Source organism: Miniopterus natalensis, chromosome 4 (genome assembly GCF_054644295.1).
Source record: "Miniopterus natalensis isolate mMinNat1 chromosome 4, mMinNat1.hap1, whole genome shotgun sequence".
Taxonomy (NCBI): Eukaryota; Metazoa; Chordata; class Mammalia; order Chiroptera; family Miniopteridae; genus Miniopterus; species Miniopterus natalensis.
Genome location: NC_142084.1, coordinates 14,281,470 through 14,298,580, shown reverse-complemented (window position 1 = coordinate 14,298,580; position 17,111 = coordinate 14,281,470). Strand labels below are relative to the sequence as shown.

The window sequence follows — 17,111 nt, the reverse complement described above, 5'->3', positions numbered from 1 at the left end:
GTAATGGTTATTTATTATTCTGTCATGCGTTTATATCCCATTCGTTGAACCATTCGCTATCATTGGACTTGAATGTGCTTTCCAGATTTTTGACATTATGAGTAACATCAGCCTGAGCATCCTTTCCTTCAGTCTTCGTACGTATCTCAGATGATTTCCCATGGGTAGGTCCTGCCCTGTGGGTTGGAGAGGGCTGTTTCCAAGGAGGGTATTGTGCGAATGGTGTGGATTAGGTGCTGGCACCCTGGCTGTGGAACCGTCAGTCGGGGCGGACACCTCTGTCCTTCCATTCCCTTTTCTGTGAAATGGGGATACGTAGGAGCACCTACCTCAGGAAGCTGCTGTGAGGATTGAAGGTCAGCACAGCGTCTGGCATGTTAGCTAGTATGTGCCCAGTTTCTCTCCTTGTCCTACTTGTTATCTGGCCGTGCCAATTACTCCATCACTGGGCTGGCAGAACTGCTCCCAAGGGGAGGGAGAGAATTGGGGGCGGCCGCCAAAACCCCTGTTCTCAGGGGGTTGGTGCCGTAGGAGCATTAGTTCATTTAGGCCTCAGGAGTGCATTTCTCCCAGTGGAAATACACACTACTGGTGGTACCCCAGATCAATTTTAAATGTACTAGACAAACACTTTAAATTACCATTTAGATGTGGGAGGTGGGCACAAAGCACAAGTACATGTAAACCCTGAGTTTTCTAAATATTGTTTAGCACAGGGGTCGGCTTTTTCCGTCACGGGCCAAATAATAAATAGTTTTGGTTTGTCAGTGCTTTTGAACGCAACCGTTATAGAAAGCAGCCATAGACCATATGGAAACAAATGAGTGTGATGTTTATTACTAAAACTTTATTTACAAACCAGGCAGTGGTGAATTTGGCCTACAGACTATAGTTTGTTTACCCTTAGCTTACTACAAGGGCAAGTTTTTAAAAATTAGTCTAAGATGGTCGGAAGTTCTGGCAGGAAGCATGACAGTGGTATGTGAACGGTTGCTGTTTGCAGAAATGCTGCTCCCAGCCGAGTTCGCAGCGAGCAGACAGGCTGGAAGGGGCTCAGGTAGCACAGTCGGGAGGTGGTGGGGCTGATGTTCAGACCGGCCTGCCTGATGGCCAGTCACCCCGCCTCCTTTCCCTTCTTGATACACGTGCAATCTTTGCTCTGTTCAGCCATCCGGTCATAACGAGGCCAGCCCACCGGGGCTGGAAGGAGTTTCATCGTCAGCCTCCAACAGCACCTAACCCGCCCTGCTCCGCGCTTGAGGGGCCTTTCCACGTCCCACATCCCACTTTCCACCTCCTGAGCCTCGTCATTTGAACCGTCAGTGGCTCCTCGCACACCACGCACGACCCTGGGAGAGCCAGAGTCCTGTGTTTCGGTGACTTGAGCCTCCCAGGTGCAGAATCCTAACATGGCTCAATGCCCGAGGCACTGGCGGCACAACCAAAGCTGCTCTATGTGCTGTTTCTATTACGTCTGCGCGTCATTCTTTAGGCCTTCATTCAGATCAGACTCCCTGACGGTGTATTATCGAGGCTTTTCTGGTTTCCTGAGGACAAAGATGAGCTTGAGGACCAGGAGAGGAGACAGGGCGGGGTCATTGCCTTTGCTCTGAGTGCTCGCCACCCGGCCTCTGATTCTCTCCTCTCTGTGCCTCAGCTTCCCCTGGTCTGTAAAGCAGAGAAAGATTTCGTCTTCGGGAGTGCAGGGGAAGGCCTGATGGGATTGCATGGGTCACCGTTTTGTTAAAGGCTCTGAAGCCTTTGGCCATTACTAAAAGCCCAAGTCTCATGAAAGCGGCAGAAGACAGAAAAAGAGGATTTTCTTTTTCCTTTTGTCCAGTCACCTCCATCCAGCCTTTTGCTGTTAGAACACCCACGGTTGAGAGGCAGGAGAAGACAGGCGCTGGTAACCAGGATCCCTGTGGGATCAGAGCCATCCAGTGGCTGCCAGGTCTCCACTGGTCGGTGGCCTATAAATAGAACATTTCCCCTTTTAAACCTGAGAAGGCTGGATGGCATTAGTGGGCATGGCGACCTGGCCTCCTGTGCGCTGGCCCACGAGGCAGTCAGCTGAGCGCACCTTCCCCTCCAGCTTTCCGTCCACGCCTGCCAGGCCTGGGCTGATAGAAGACAGGCGCTCCTCCCTCCCTCGTCTGCGTGCCCTCCCCGCTCCTTTTCCTTTCCTTCCATGCCACGGCAGGCTTCTCTGGCCACCACTTTCACCGCCTGAGTCATTGTCAGGGGAGATGGTATAAGTGCCGAGTCTGTGCACCTTGCTTTTCATTGTTACTTGTGTGTGCAACACAGTCACTGTGGCCCATGTTGAACTCAAATTATATTTAGTTGAATAGTAATACCCAACTTGAGAATATCCCTGAGTGGGGGGTAGGGACTAGTGAGAGAGAGGAAGGGAAAGGAACAGGTTGTTTGCTCAGAGATTTTATTTTTGAGGTTCCAGCCCCAGCTAACTGACTGGCAGTGCTGCTCTTTGAACTTGCCTGGACAGCCAGAAGCCTTTCTGCTAAAAAAGTGTCCTAAATGACACGTAACAAATCCATCCTCTCTCTCCGCCAACTTTAGACGACAGATGCAGCCGATGTGTGACTTTGCTGTGGCCTAATATTCCCCTTTCCCTTGGCTGTGTGGGCCCTGTGCTGACAGCAGGCTGTGGCCTGGCAGGTGTGAGCCACCCCTTGGCCACCTCAGCCTGGGCTTCAGCCAAGCAACAGAGAGCAGGTCCCTGGCTGCATCTTTAACTCCTAAAGCTCAGTGCAAAGGTTCTCGAGGCAGAGACTGAAAGATTTCCGCACTGCCAGCAAGTGCAGGCTTTCGACTATGTACTGGGCAGTATGCTCAGTGTTTGACATACATTATGTCTCTGGATCCTTGTAAGAACCCTGTGAGGTGGGTAGTATTGTTGACCTGTTTACAGATAAGCAAAATGGGCTTCATTCTAAGTGCAAACTTGTGGTTACTTAAGATCATTCCTCCCCACCCTAATCAGTGTTTAGAGAACGCAGCTCACATTCAGCGTGCAAGATTCGGCAGAGGTGAGCACGTGCTGGTGCCCACGTGGGGAGAGTGTTGAGTAGTGGTTGGGAGCGTGGGCGCTGGAGTGTTATTACACCCAAGGGGTGGATCCCCAGGCTCACAGCTTATGGAATGTGTGACCTTGGGAAATTAATTTCCCCAGGCCTTAGTTTCTTTATCTGTAAGATGGGGATAGCTTTAGTACCTATATCATTGGTTTGTTGGGAGCATAAAATGAGATTAGGATGGAAATCCTTAGTTCACTGGTTCCTGGTATTCTAGGCAATCATTAAATGTTGCCCTTTGCTGTTATTATTATCAACAACATTATCCAAAACCAGAGGCTGGCTATTTATATAAAATCATGACAGGGGCAGTCTCTGCAGAGTTCCTCAGAGTGCCTTCACAAACATTGCCTTATATGATTTTCACAAGGCCTGATCTTAGAGCTGAGGAGAAGGGTCACAGAGGGGAAGTGTGCCCGTCTCACACAGCCACTTAGTGGTGACTCCAGGTGCAAATGCTAGGCCTCCGATCCCGAATGAACTCTCTCTCCCTGCCTTTTGCTGCCTCAGAGTTTGTTGTGACCAAAAGATATCTAAACTATTCCTCGGGCAGATCAAGGTGAGAGGACAGGTAGGTAAAGGCAGGAAGGGATCTAGTGGGGCAGAGGCAGTTGGTTCTCAGCTTGGAACTCTTCTACTTTCAGGAAGCTGGAGATGTTCTCTTTTGGTTGAGAAATCGGTGCACAACCACCCAGGCCTCAAGGCAGAAAGGAATTGAGGCCACTGGACTGTAATTCATTCTCGGGATGTCCAGATCCCAGTGCGGGAGACAAATGTTCCTGATTAAGCTAGTCGGCGTTGCCACGGTGTGCATTAAGCAGTGCTCTTTCACGGCTGTCCTGATTGGGAATTTTGAGGTGGACTGGGAGACTGTAGATGTAAAAACCCACAAGGATACACTCAATCCCTCACAAGCTGATCTGTAGCCCCAGCCTGTACTGTGCACGTACCCAGACACTGCCACTCTGGCTGCCTGTGTCTTGCCAAGAATCAGAACACTTTACAGCTGTCTTAGAGTCTCCCTTGGCTCAGGCTGAGAGCTCGTAGGTTTATTGCAGGCCCAGCAGGGATTTCATCTCTTTTCCTGCTACCTATTTTACTTTCTCTACTCTACGTTCCTATCAGTTTATTTTTCTCTGTGTGTGTCTATGGAAAAAGAAGATAGGTGCTGGTGTCTGTGGTAGGCCAGGGAAGAAAATTCTGATTGGTAGTATCCATGCTTAGAGGTCTGGAGGTGAAAGCGATCCCTGCCAGTCCTGCTTGTCTTATGCTTCTCACCGCAGGGCCCCTGAACTGTGGGAGGTACCTCTGTGTTCAGCTAGCTGCTCACCATTCGAGGCTCCTGGAGTGTGGGGACTTCTCTGTCTCTTGGTTTCTGATGTCTCAGCTGGTGAACATGTAGATTTTATTTGTTCCTTTATTCAGGAAATATTTATTGAAGCTACAATAATGAACAAGTCAGATAAAGTGCCTGCTGTCACGGAGTTATACTACGTAGAGATTCTGACAGCAAGCAGGATAGCAGGTAAACAAAGGTTAGACTTTCAGGTGGAGAGAACTGTGAAGAATTAAGAGCAAAGGGATAGAGAGTGACAGGGAAGGGCTAGCTGGAGCAGAGAAGGCCTCTCTGAAGAGGTGACATTTGAGGAGAAACCTGAACAAAGGGGTGGGAAGGCAGCATGACAGGAGGTGGCAGATGAGCACTACTAGTAGAGGGACCAGCACATGCAAAGGCCCTGAGGTGGAGGGAATGAACTAGCTGTCTTCTAGAAACATCAAGAAGGACCACTGTGATTGGATAGGAAGAGGCCAGAGGGACAGTGGGCAGGTCGGCTGGGACTAGACCATGTGAGGCCATGGTCAAGAGGTAAGATTGTGTTCTGTGTGTCATGAGAAGTCCCTAGAGAGTTGTGATCAGCGAAGTGACACGAGCCAATGTATATTTTTAAAAGGCAACTCTGGCTGCTGGTAGAGAATAAACTGTTGGGGGCAAAGGTAGAAACGGTTGAGAGGCTATTGTGGCAGTCCAGGCAAAAGGTGATGGTGGCTTGGATCAAGGTGTTAGCCATGGAGGTAGTGAAAAGTAGCTGGTTTCTAGATGTGTTTTTAAGTTATTACTGATGGGACCAGCTAGTGGGTTGGATATAGGGTGTTGAGAAATGGAGGAGTCTAGGGTGACTGCATTGAAATAGGGCATTTTGACGGCAGGATACCCTCCCACCTCATCTTTTCAGCCAGGTCGAATGTAGTGCCTGGCCTGGGACAAGTTAGGACAGGAGCACCCAGATGTATTATTTGTGTATCATCTTTATGATTTCTTTTTACATGTACCACCTGTATTATTATTTATTTACAGTTTTTCTTTTTATCAGTTCACCCTTTTAAACCTAAATTTATTTTGAAAGAAATGTATCGTGCTATGTGTGATAAACCAGTAAATTTCCAATATTCATTAAAGTAAGTGTACAACTATTATAAATATTTATTTGTGAACTGCCTGGAATCGCTTGATATTTACTACCAGTGGAACACGCCAGCATTACATATCGAGAGACGTAGCCCTGGTGAATTGTTATTATCAGATGGGGAATGTGGATATTGGCAACCGATGAATTGTCAAGCATCATTTCTGTTTGTCTTTAGTGATACTAGTTTTATTTGCTTTGTATATAGCACAGTGCTACCCAAAGTGTGATTCTCACACTTACTGAAGCCTAACATCCGGGAAGGCACCCGGAATCTGCATTGCAACAAGCACATCCCCTACTTCTCTGGTTTGCTGGATTCAAGTACTGCTGCTGGAGTAGAAAGTGCAGAATCCAGAAAACGTGATCCTGGGCCCCTTGTCATGTGAACTTCAGCAGAAGCGTAGGGAGTAGAAGAGGATGAGCTGAGAAGTCAGCAGGAGTTAGGGTCCTGGTTCCATCACTCACTCAGGCCACCATCTTGCAGAAGTTCCTTAACCTTGCCTGAGCCGAGGGTTCCTGCCTACAAAATAGGGAGGGGGAGAGAGGGGAGGAGGGGGTGCTTTTAAGTGCTTAGCCCAGAGCAGTGCGGCCTACTCAGTGAGTGTTAGCTACCCTTATCATCATTGTTACCACTTAACATCATAGGCCTGGCTTTTCTCGTTATCAAAACCTAATAGATATATGAGAAAATCAAATAAGCTATAATTTATTCTATAAATGGTAATGTATTATCCTTCATTATACTCATTAGTGTAGAAACACAGCAAGAAGTTATTAGTAAGAATGGTAGCAATGTTTGCCCCATGGGATTATTGTAAGGGTAACGTGGACTTGAGTATGAAATGTAGTTTATCGACTGGACAATTCGACTGAAGCATTAGGAAGTAGTAACATCTTAATATTGGTAGTACTGGTAATGAGCATTTATTAAATACCAGATAAGTCACAGTTGCTGTGTATTTCATTTGACCCTCGCAACACCTAAGTGGTTTAGCCCCACTATACAGGTGAGGAAGGGGAATCTCGGGAGGTGAAGCACCTTGCCTGAGATCACACCTGGTCAGAGAGTAGCAGAGACAGGATTCTAACCCAGGTCTGTCTGGCTTTACAGCTTACTGTTCTCTTTCCAAGACATGCCACTCCTGTCTTGAGTGATTTCAGTTAGTGTTAAAGTCAGTTCATATTCCTTGAACACATACTGATCAGAGAGCAGAGTATAAGGTAGAGGAATGGAGTCAGATGATCACAGGGTCTTGGGGAGCTGATCTGGGATTAAAAATTGGCTTTGGGTAGCTTGGCTGGCATGGCTCAGTGGTTGAGCATCGACCTATGATCGAAGAGATCACGGCTTGATTCCCTGTCAGGGCACATGCCCAGGTTGCGGGCTCAATCCCTAGTAGGGGGCGTGCAGGAGGCAGGGGATCAATGACTCTCTCATCATTGATGTCTCTGTCTCTCTCCCCCCTTTCCCTTCCTCTCTCTGAAATCAATAAAATATATTTTAAAAAATTGGCTGTGGGTAATCTCCAAGGTAGAGAATTCACCTGGACAATTAAGGACCCATCGGTCAACTTTCCTGGGCCCCACTGGAAACTTCTGAGAGCTGAATACAGTTTCCTAGGGACCACAGCCAGGGAGTCCTAGCAACTCTGGGGTTTCACATAATTAAGAACGTTCCCCTATGCTGTGTGTGAGCCAGTAGGAAATCTATTCTTCAGGTGGATTTCATATTTATTTGAACATGGGTGTTTTCTTCAGAGCTTTTAATGGCGTTGAAATTGATTAAATTCAGAAGGAGCAAGGCAGACCAGACTCTTAAGAGCAAATCCCCTTGGGAGATTGAGCAAATTTCTGTGGTGAGAACATGCCCCTGGAGCTGTCCATAAAATGTCAATAAAATGGTGGCCTGCACACAGTAATTCTGGGCAGTCTCCTATATCCATCCCCGTTAAACATGGGGCAACAACTTCCTTCTCAGTTCTTTTATTTTTATGCATACACACAGCACTTCCAGCAAATTCCATTTCTCCCATTAAAAACTTAAAAGGTTTTTTTTTATTTTTGAGCAAAGGAAAATTGAGTATGTTTTCTGGGGTGAAAAATGGCAGGTTAGGGAAACCTATTGAAGACCAGCTTTAGGAAAGCTGTAAACCATTCTGCTGTGTGTTGAGACTGTTCATTAGATGAGCACCTCTGCTTTGGAAAGGATCTGTCTCCTGGAGTTCTGTTAGAATTTCCAGGAGGCTTGTACCTTTGGGGTGTTCCCAGAGCCTTGTTTTCACAGACCATGCATCCATCAGTCAACCCATGCTATGGAAAGGTCCCTTCTGTTCAAACTTGGTGATTCGGCCACCCTTGCCTGATTTTTTGGTGTTCTGAGTACTGAGGATCAGGGAAGGGCAACCGCAGGTCAGTGATTTTCAGAAAAGGGGCCCCGGACCTGAAGAGAGAGATCTGTTTGGTAGCACTAAGCTGTAGGGGAGAATGCCCTTGTTTTCTAGGACCTTCCTCAACCTTCAGGCCCATCTTACCATTGAGATTGCCCAGTTACTGTGATATGGAGGAACCCACCCCCTCTCCAGCCCATGGTTCATGCCACCACATACAGCTCGGTGGTGATAATGCCTTGATGAACAAGCAGAGAAGTTCTAAAAGTGTCCAGGAAAACCTAAACTTGGTTTTGTCTCCTCCGTGTCATGTCTTGGCTTGCATAGCTTTTGCTTTTCTTTTCTCCTGAACTCATTCTTGGGGCTTGTGCTGCTAGGTGGCAGTACCTCTTTGTATTGGTACAGGAAGGAAGGAAGGAAATGGTTAGATCAGGCCATTCATTTCTTTATTTAACCATTGGTTCCTCACAAAAGATGAAAAAGCCGAGGGTCAGAATCTTAAGTAACTCACCTACTCTCAAAGGGTTTCTATCAGTTGGAATTTGAAAGTCATTTTGGCGGCACCACACTGCCTTTCAGCAGCTCTCCCCACCGCTGGTCACCATTTGCCTATCCGTGCATCCAAAATGAAAAATTACACAGAATGAAAAATTGGATGATGCTTCTTCTTCCTGTCCAACAATATAGTAAACTGTGAAAAACAGAGATATAGTGCCAAATAAAATAAGTACAGATATACGTGGACCATTGCCTTCGTGGATGCATATCTGGTTTGGTAGACAGACATTTTTTTCAGGATTATACACACCAATGTAAGTTTGCAGTTGTGCTGCCTGCTTTGATGAACAGGTCGATGGTGTCGTATCTTAATGCATAATGGGGGCATTAACCCAGACGGAGAGGTCGGGGAGGCTTTTTTGAGGAACTGATACTTAGGGGAGACCTGAGGATTCAGAGTAACTTGAGCCAAGGGGCTTCCAGGTGAATCCACAGCTTGTGCTGGGGAGAAAGTGCGGTCATTTGGATGCTCTGGAAGAAAGTCAGTGTGGTTGGGGTGCTGAGACCTAGGGGAGAGGCACCAGGCAAGGCTGGAGGGGCAGGCTGGAGCCAGACCACGCAGGGTCTTGTGGGCCACTTTAAGGATTCCGGCTGTTCTGCCGAGAGCAGCGGGGTGCCACAGGGATTTTAAACAGTGAGGTGACATGGTCTGATTTTGTCAAGCTCATGGGGGCTGCAATGTGGAGGACAGATTGGAGGGAACCAGCTAGGAGGTCACCGAAGCAGCCCTGGTAACATGATGGAAGCCGGAGCCAGGGTGGCGGTGGTGAAGATGGAGAGAACTAGGCAACTGAGAGATGCTCAGAGAGATGGAGGGACTTGGTGATCATTTGGATATGAGGGGAAACGGGGGATGCTAAGAGGTATGCTCATGGTTTTATTGTAGTTCTCACCCTCTGCTGTCACCTACACGCCTTGTTTTTTTAAGATGTGAAGAGCCAGGGAAAGCATCTCAGGTGAGGTACCATGAGGCACTAGAAGCTGCAGAACATGGCAGTGATGGCTATGCTGATAGCCATTCCCGTCTACCTGGCCCACCAGCCTCCTTTTAGACAAGAAAGTAATTTAATAGAATTTTGCAGTATGTTCTTCCTTAAAGAGCAAATCAGTCAGTTTCTGGATTTAACCTGCCTTCCTAGTCTAGGTTCTTACCCTAGCTAGGCATGTAGCTCTAACCCCCGTGGTCTGCCAGGCATCCTTCCCCGGCTTCTGCCCTAAGACTCTCCAGGCTGACTGAGCGTCAGCCCCTCTCCAGTGTTCTCGTGTTCTCCACAGAAGTTTGGAAAATAGGTTTGTGTGGCCTGGGCCATTTCCTTCCTTTAAAAGGAGACAGACAAAGCTTCAAAAGTTGAAATGAAAGTTAAGAGGATGACACGTTTCCAACTTGGCGGGTCAACCTGGGTATTTGGTGCAAGCTCTCTGAATATTCATTATGTGACAACTGTCTGGGCTACCCCATGTGTAAGCCTGGGCAGAGCTGAACCTGAGGCTGAGGAAGGCAGATAAGCCTTAGCCGCGAGACAGTGGATGTGGGGCGTAGGAGTCACAGTTCCTGCAACAATTCATTGCAAGTCAAATTAAGGAAATAATGCAAGCCTAGTAGATATTTAATGAGAGATTATTTCTAGAGATTATAAGGATACAGAAATTGCAAATAAATCCCTGACCTTTTCTGAGCCTTGGCCCAGTGAAAGAGCTGAATCACCTGCTTGAGGGGATTACGGAAAGCCACTTCCATCTGTCAGCCCTCAGACTTTTTCTGTCATTAGCGAACTGCTCAGTGGTGATGCTGTTCTAAACCTTTTAGAGGGAACTCGATTTTCAGAGTAGGAGATCTCAATTAACTTAGATTAGGAAGCTGCTCGGCAGGGATCAGGACTAATGATCTGCTTATGTATGCACTGTAGTCCTTGTCATATTAGCGGGGTTCAGTACATGTTAAATAATAAAGCAGTTGTTAATCATTTGTAACCTAATCATGACGTCAGCAGGAAATTTGGGTCGATGAGAGTAGAAGTCCAAGCTCTGTGTGTATGTAACAGACACAGCAATGGGGAGACAGCGGTGCAGGAAAGTGTGGGGCCCCAGGCAGTGACATAGCTTATACCAGTTCCATTTTAGAGGGTTGGAGCATTGGTAGTTAAGTTGAACTTCACGAGTGTCTTGTTGGGCACAGTGGTTTGATGTGATTTCCATTTCTTAACATAGTTTTATCTGTTTATAACTGTGATAATTATCATCACTGTGCAACTTAGACACATTACAGGCTAACAGAGAGTTACCTTGAGCTCTTAATGTTTGACTTTGCAATATGTAAGTGTTATATACATTTGAACTAATGTATACTAATAAATACTATGCTACATGTGTAATGGGCAAGGCCTTTATGTATAACATCTATGTAAAATTTATTTAAAGGAAAGGGGACCTGGCTGGGTGTGGCTCAGCTGTTGAGCATCGACCTAGGATCCAGTAGATCGCTGTTCGACTCCCAGTCAGGGCACGTGCCTGGGTTGCGGGCTTGATCCCCAGTAGGGGACCTGCAGTAGGCAGCCGATCAATGACTCTGTCATCATTGATGTTTCTGTCTCTCTCCCTTCTTCTCTCTGAAATCAATAAAGATATATATTTTTTAAAAATAAATAAAGTAAAGGGGTTTGCTGGTTTAGAACAAATTGGAGAATTTCTGATGTTGGGAAAATCAAAGGATGATCATTTACTCAGATTTTTGGGGGGCTTTTGCTTTGCCGTTTTCCAAAAGAAGTAATTATAGTTCATTCATGCTAGTGGAATTGAATTCTTTCTGGATGTACTTGGAAGGTTCTCGTGTATTCTTTTGCAGTACCTATTACTTACCTTGGAAAGAATCTGGCTTCCCACGGCTCTATAGAATAAGGCTCAAGGCCTGATTGGCCTCTGCAGGGTTATGTCTAGCTCTGTTCCTCATTCCCTCAGCTACTCATGCTGCTGGCTTTATGAGCATGAATCTCCTAAAGATTCAAGGACTGATTTGCTTCTGCAAGGTATTGTCTAGCTCTGTCCTTATTTCTTCAGCTACTCGTGCTGCTCTCTTTATGAGCATGAATCTTCTGCAACTGGGCTCATCGCTGTCAGCTCCCAGGTTATTTCCAATTTTCAAAAACTTGAATCAGTGTTCAAGGGGTAAGGAAGCAGAATAATCTTTGTTCCGGACAGAAGTTCATCAGGGCCATGTTCGCAAACCTGCTCTTAAAGCATCCAGGTTTGGAATCAGCCTCAGCAGCTCAGAGCACTATGCAAAATGGCTGTTCCCTCCCAAACTTCTGCGACTATCATCCCCATGCAAGGATCCTCTTAAGAACCTCTCAAAAGAAGAACTAAAAGGCTACAACTGACTGTTGAATCAGTTATGAACATTTTGGAAACCTCCTTAAGTATGAAAAGTAATTTCCCTTCTGACAAATACGTTCTAGTGGCCTCTATTCTAACTGCTGTAAGAGAATGAAAACCCTCCCCTGCACCCGAAAAGATCCTTAGTCATCAGGGAAATGCAAATCAAAACAACAGTGAGACACCACCTCACACCCATTAGAATGGCTGTAATAAAAATGACAATAACAAATATTGGCAAGGATGTGGAGAAATTGGAGCCCTCATACACTGCCAGTGGGGATGTAAAATGGTGCAGTGCTTTAGGAAGCAGTTTGGCAGTTTCTCAGTAAAAGTCAAGCGCAGAGTCACCGTATAACCCAGCAATTTCACTCCGAGGTGTATACTGAAGGGAAATGAAAGTATGTTCATACAAAGACCTGTACACAGGTGTTCTAGCAGCATTTATTCATAATAGCCCAAAGTGGAAGCAACAGCTGATGAATGGATACATGAAATGTGTTCTGTCCAGACAGTAGAACAGGATTTATTTCATCATCAAAAGAATGAAGTATTGATGTCACAGCAGAGATGAATCTTGCAAACATTATGATTCCAGTTGCATAAAACGTTCAGAATAGGCAAAGCTACAAAGACAGAAAGTAGATTAGTGGTTTCTAGGGGCAGGTAAAGGGGGGAAGTGGGGAGTGACTCCTAATGTATCTGAGTTTTTTGTAGGGGTAATGAAAATGTTATAGAATTAGGTAGTGGTGATTGATTCATAACTTTGTTAATATACTAGAAATTAATGAATCATAAGCTTTAAGTGGGTGAACTCTATGGTATGTGAATTATGTCTCAATAAAGCTGTTATTTAAAAAAAATCTTCCCCTAGATTCCAATAGGTATTTGGCCTGTGTATTGTAATTTGTTATTAAGTTTGGGAAATGTCTATGGCATGAGTTAATTGAGTTTCATTTGGAGGAATAATTTTGATCTGGCTTCCAGGCTCCAGTCAGAAAGCTCAATATAACACAGTTTGCAAAGTAAATAGTTGGTTCATACTAGAAAAAGCAAGGCCCTGAGTTAGTAGGCTTTTTATAGCTTTAAGGTAATAAGAGCAATAGTTTGTAAAGCAGTTGGTCTCCAGGTAGAAAAACACCCTTTCCCCCTCTTCTGGTACTTTACTTACTGTCCTAGAGACCAAGTGTGTTTATAGTAAGTGCCACGAAGCACTGAGGTTGCATGTTAGAACAAGAGCTCTTTCCCTTTGGGAAGAGAAGTTTTGGGAAATTAACATTCCTTTCTAGTTTGATTTGGGGAATTCTCAGTGATTTTTTTTTTTTAAAGGATTTTTATCTTCACTGGATCTAAGTTTACTCATAGACATTAAGAACTGGAGAAAGATTCCATTTGGATTAGATCCAAGATGAGTTCCAGTTCTGCTCAGCTCTCACATTGCACAAGTTTATTTCTTGCCCTGGGATGATGACACATCATTTATAAATACCCACCTTCCTGCTTTCTGCCATTTCCCTCGCTGCTCTGAACATCTGTTCGTAGAATGGTTTGACCTGATGCCCTGAGGAGGTCAAAGATGGACCCATTCTTAAGGCTCACCCCGCACATCTTATCACTGGGTAACCACAGTGTGGGGATGCATTTTGGTGGGTTTCCAGCTTCATTGCCAGGGTGGGAATTAGTTCTGTGATGTGGAAGGACTTGCTGCTGTTGCTCATCTGTTTTCTGAGTGACAGGAGTGGGTTTGGGGGCAGATGGAATACTGTCCCCACCTGCTGATTTCCCGCACAGAAGACGACTCCACCTACTGCCTCGGTGCTTCTTCCTGGGGTAGCTTCTCTGTTCTTGGCTGCTTTAATTTTCCTATGGGTCTTTTTTTTTCTTTTCTACTAACCTGAGCAGGATTTTACTTCTCTCTTAAACTCAGGGTCACATTTAAGACAGTTAGGTCATACAGATTCTAGGATGAGTCTCCCACATAATAAACCTGCAACTTTGGTCAAGATACCTAGCTTTGTCAAATCTCAGTTTCTTCATCTGTAATATGGGGCCAATGATAGTATCAGCCTAGTGGACTTGCTAGGAAAAAAATGAGATAATCTATGTCAAGCAGTTATCCAACATTTATTGATCACTTAATTTATGCTCTTTGAAGGAGACCAATGAGCAGTTAGTCCTCTAGCTCCTGGTATTGACCAGACAATTTAAAGATGCCTAGCTATTCCTTTAGTAAGGTGCTTGTCACTCACTGATTCCTCCAGTATCTTCAGCTATACATTGACGATAACCTTGCAGAGTTACTGTGAGAATTAAATGAGGTAATATACTTAAAGCACTTAGAACTGTACCCAGCATGTGGTAAGTTCTCGGTGGATACCAGCTGTTTTTAAAATTATGATTCCTGTACCTTTAGTGGGAAAATTTAAAAGGCTGTGTGGACACACCATGAGACTGAGTCGTCTTGGGTTGGCCACGCCTTGTCCCAACACTGGTTTGCACGGCCGGCAACCTGACCCTCTTCTCTCCCTCTTTCAGCTGCACAGTTGGACAGCATTGGCTTCAGCATAATCAGGAAATGCATCCACGCAGTGGAAACCAGAGGTAAAGTAGCTCGACGGATGGCCTTGTTCCCAGCGGAGGTCACACGTCTGGGGAGGCATCTGGGGCAGTGTCAGACCTGCTACCTGCCATTCCCAATTTTAAGTGACTCATTAACTCCCCAAGTGCTATTGGCAGTGTGTTTCCATTAGTTGTGTTGCTCTGAAGCCGGGGCACTCAAATGATTTGGTGTCATCAACCTTTTGGTCCGAAGAAATCTTTAAATACATACATATCAAATATGTGGGATTCAAAGGAAACCAGTTACTGAAGTTCAGTGATTAAAACATTAAGATATAATAATAGTATGTGTTGTGATCTAATAATGTGTGTTTCTTTGTTAATGCTTTAAATAACAAGTGGTGGGTTGATAACTGGCTTAATTCAGAAATAGTGATATTTCAAGACGTCTGTAACAATTATAATGTGTTATGAAAATATCTATGACTTCTGACCAAATTGCAGGTACTGCTAATCTACTGTGATTTGTGCTTATATTACGATGGAAGGGAAATGCTTAATTTTCAGTTAGAAGTTAGTGAAAATAAAGATGTAATTGTGTTCCTCAGCTCATAGATACACCCCAAATTCTCTAGGGGACCTCTTAGGGTCCATGGGCCCCAGGTTAAGAACCTGCTCTGGGGAGCTTTTCGTTGGGGACCATCAAGGCAGGAAGAACTGGTCAGGCCCCTAATTGCCTGCAGTGGCACTGTGGTCAGGCCCTGCCTATCACTCATTGGCCTTTCCTGGGTCCATAGGAGTAGGGCTTTGAGATCAGGGAAATTGTTTCATCCTAGTGGTCTCCGTCTCCTCCACTGAGGTTGCTTCAAAGGCCATTCCTCTGTTCTGACACTTTGGAGATTTGAGTTCACTGGTCTATTGTACCCACTAGAAAAGCCAATAACTCTCTTTCCACTGGGCTTGATATGAACCGTTGTCGAAGATGTGAATCTTATTTATTCCACAGCTTCTCAACCCACCAACCCTTTTTATTTGTTTGGAACAAGTTCTGTCTTTTAAAGAAGGATCCATAACTCTTACCAGTTGAGAAATATAGGCATCTTTATAAAGCTGTAAAGCATTGAGTAGAGGGGGAGAAAAAATTTTACCATATAAACCTCTACTTCTATGCATCCAGTCAAAAAGCATGCTTTCCAACATAGTTATTTTAATGTGTACTAACATTTTAAAATGTTTGCTTATTTTTACTATACCTTCCCTCAATAAAGAGTTAAGGCAGTTTGCAAAGATCATGTAAAATGTGACCAGAGAATGTAAAGTAGAAGTAGGTGCCATTTCTGGGAATGGATCTTGAGGAAATAAGGACATGGGCCAGGTTGAACTATAAGGATGTTTACAGAAAGGTGTTAAGGTGAAAAATCAGAAAGTGACCAAATGTCTCAAAAATCTGTTACATCTATGCAGTAAGAAACTCCAAATCACTAAAAATGCAGTGTAAATACATTGACACCCAAGACTTTTATTAAGTGAAAAATGCAAGTTATAAAATAGCCTGCCAAGATGAACCTGTTCTGGGGGTGGTGGGAGAGGGAGATTCGTCCCTGCACAGTTATCATTGTGTTATCAGGGGTCTTTCTGCTGTTTTTACCATCTTCCTTTGTTTTATCTATTTTCCATAACTGTAGTTTCTAAGTTTTTAAAAGTAGGTATAACTAAGGAACTCATTTTTCAACAGGCATTTTGAAATGCTTCTTATTTTAAAATAAAAATATGAGATCTAAGAGATACAGGGTTAACAGAAGTAGAGGCATAAAAATGGAGCCAAAAGCGAGTTCAAAACGAAACTCCCCTCCCCTCCAGTCCCCGGGCACCTTCCTAGGCTTGCCTGAGGTGGGCCACCTGTCTGCTGCTCACTTTCTAGCAGCCAGAACAAAGGGAGACACCTAATCAATTAAAACTCTTCACAGAGTTTGTGTGATAAATGCAAACCACCGGCTCAGGAGGGCGACTTCTTCTGATGTAAAGCCAGAAAATACACACAGTAAATGGTGAGGAAGAGGAGGGTCGCCATCTGGTGTGGTCTCAGCTTCTGCCTCTGAAAATGATGTCTTAACTTCTAAGCAAGTTCATTTAGTACCAAGAGGACATAAGGACAGTGTGAGTGAAATGCCATTTTTACATAAATGCATGAAGGAAGCGGTTGTCCCCCTAGTGCAGCACGTGTATGTACACACACGTTTGTGGTGACCAGAGGCCACCAGACCTCCCATGCTCTCTGGGGTTCATTAATCATTGTCCAGTGGGAACTGGGATTGTGTCAAGTTCCAGAAAAGCACAAGGACAAAAGAATGAAATAACACTTCAGAAAGGACAAGCCCTTCAAGTCACCACCTCACTGAGTAATGGTTCTGCTACTGAGTGACTTGGTGCCCCTCCCTTAGTTTTTCACCAGGTCTCCTGGCCCATGAATCGTGCAGGGTGATGCCATGCTTTTATAGCTGGGAAGCCCCCTCATTCCAGAGCACATATTCATGAGCTCTGTTTCTATATAGGTCTTGTCGAAGACGCTCCAGAATCAGCCTTTTCCCAAGCTTTTTTCAGGAAATTTTATTTTGGCTCCAAAATAGTGCATCTGATGGAGTATAACGCCCTGTTTTATTCATTCTATCACATGT

General features: G+C 45.0%; 1 protein-coding gene across 2 annotated transcripts in view; it reads left to right on the top strand.

Annotated features, from left to right (window-relative positions):
- ARHGAP26 (Rho GTPase activating protein 26) overlaps positions 1–17,111 on the top strand; it is a 401,390-nt gene that overhangs the window by 214,799 nt on the left and 169,480 nt on the right. For both annotated transcript variants that reach the window (XM_087816295.1, XM_087816294.1), the window contains exon 13: positions 14,413–14,478. In XM_087816295.1, the coding sequence (XP_087672421.1) occupies positions 14,413–14,478 (66 nt within the window). The remainder of the gene's footprint in view (positions 1–14,412; positions 14,479–17,111) is intronic.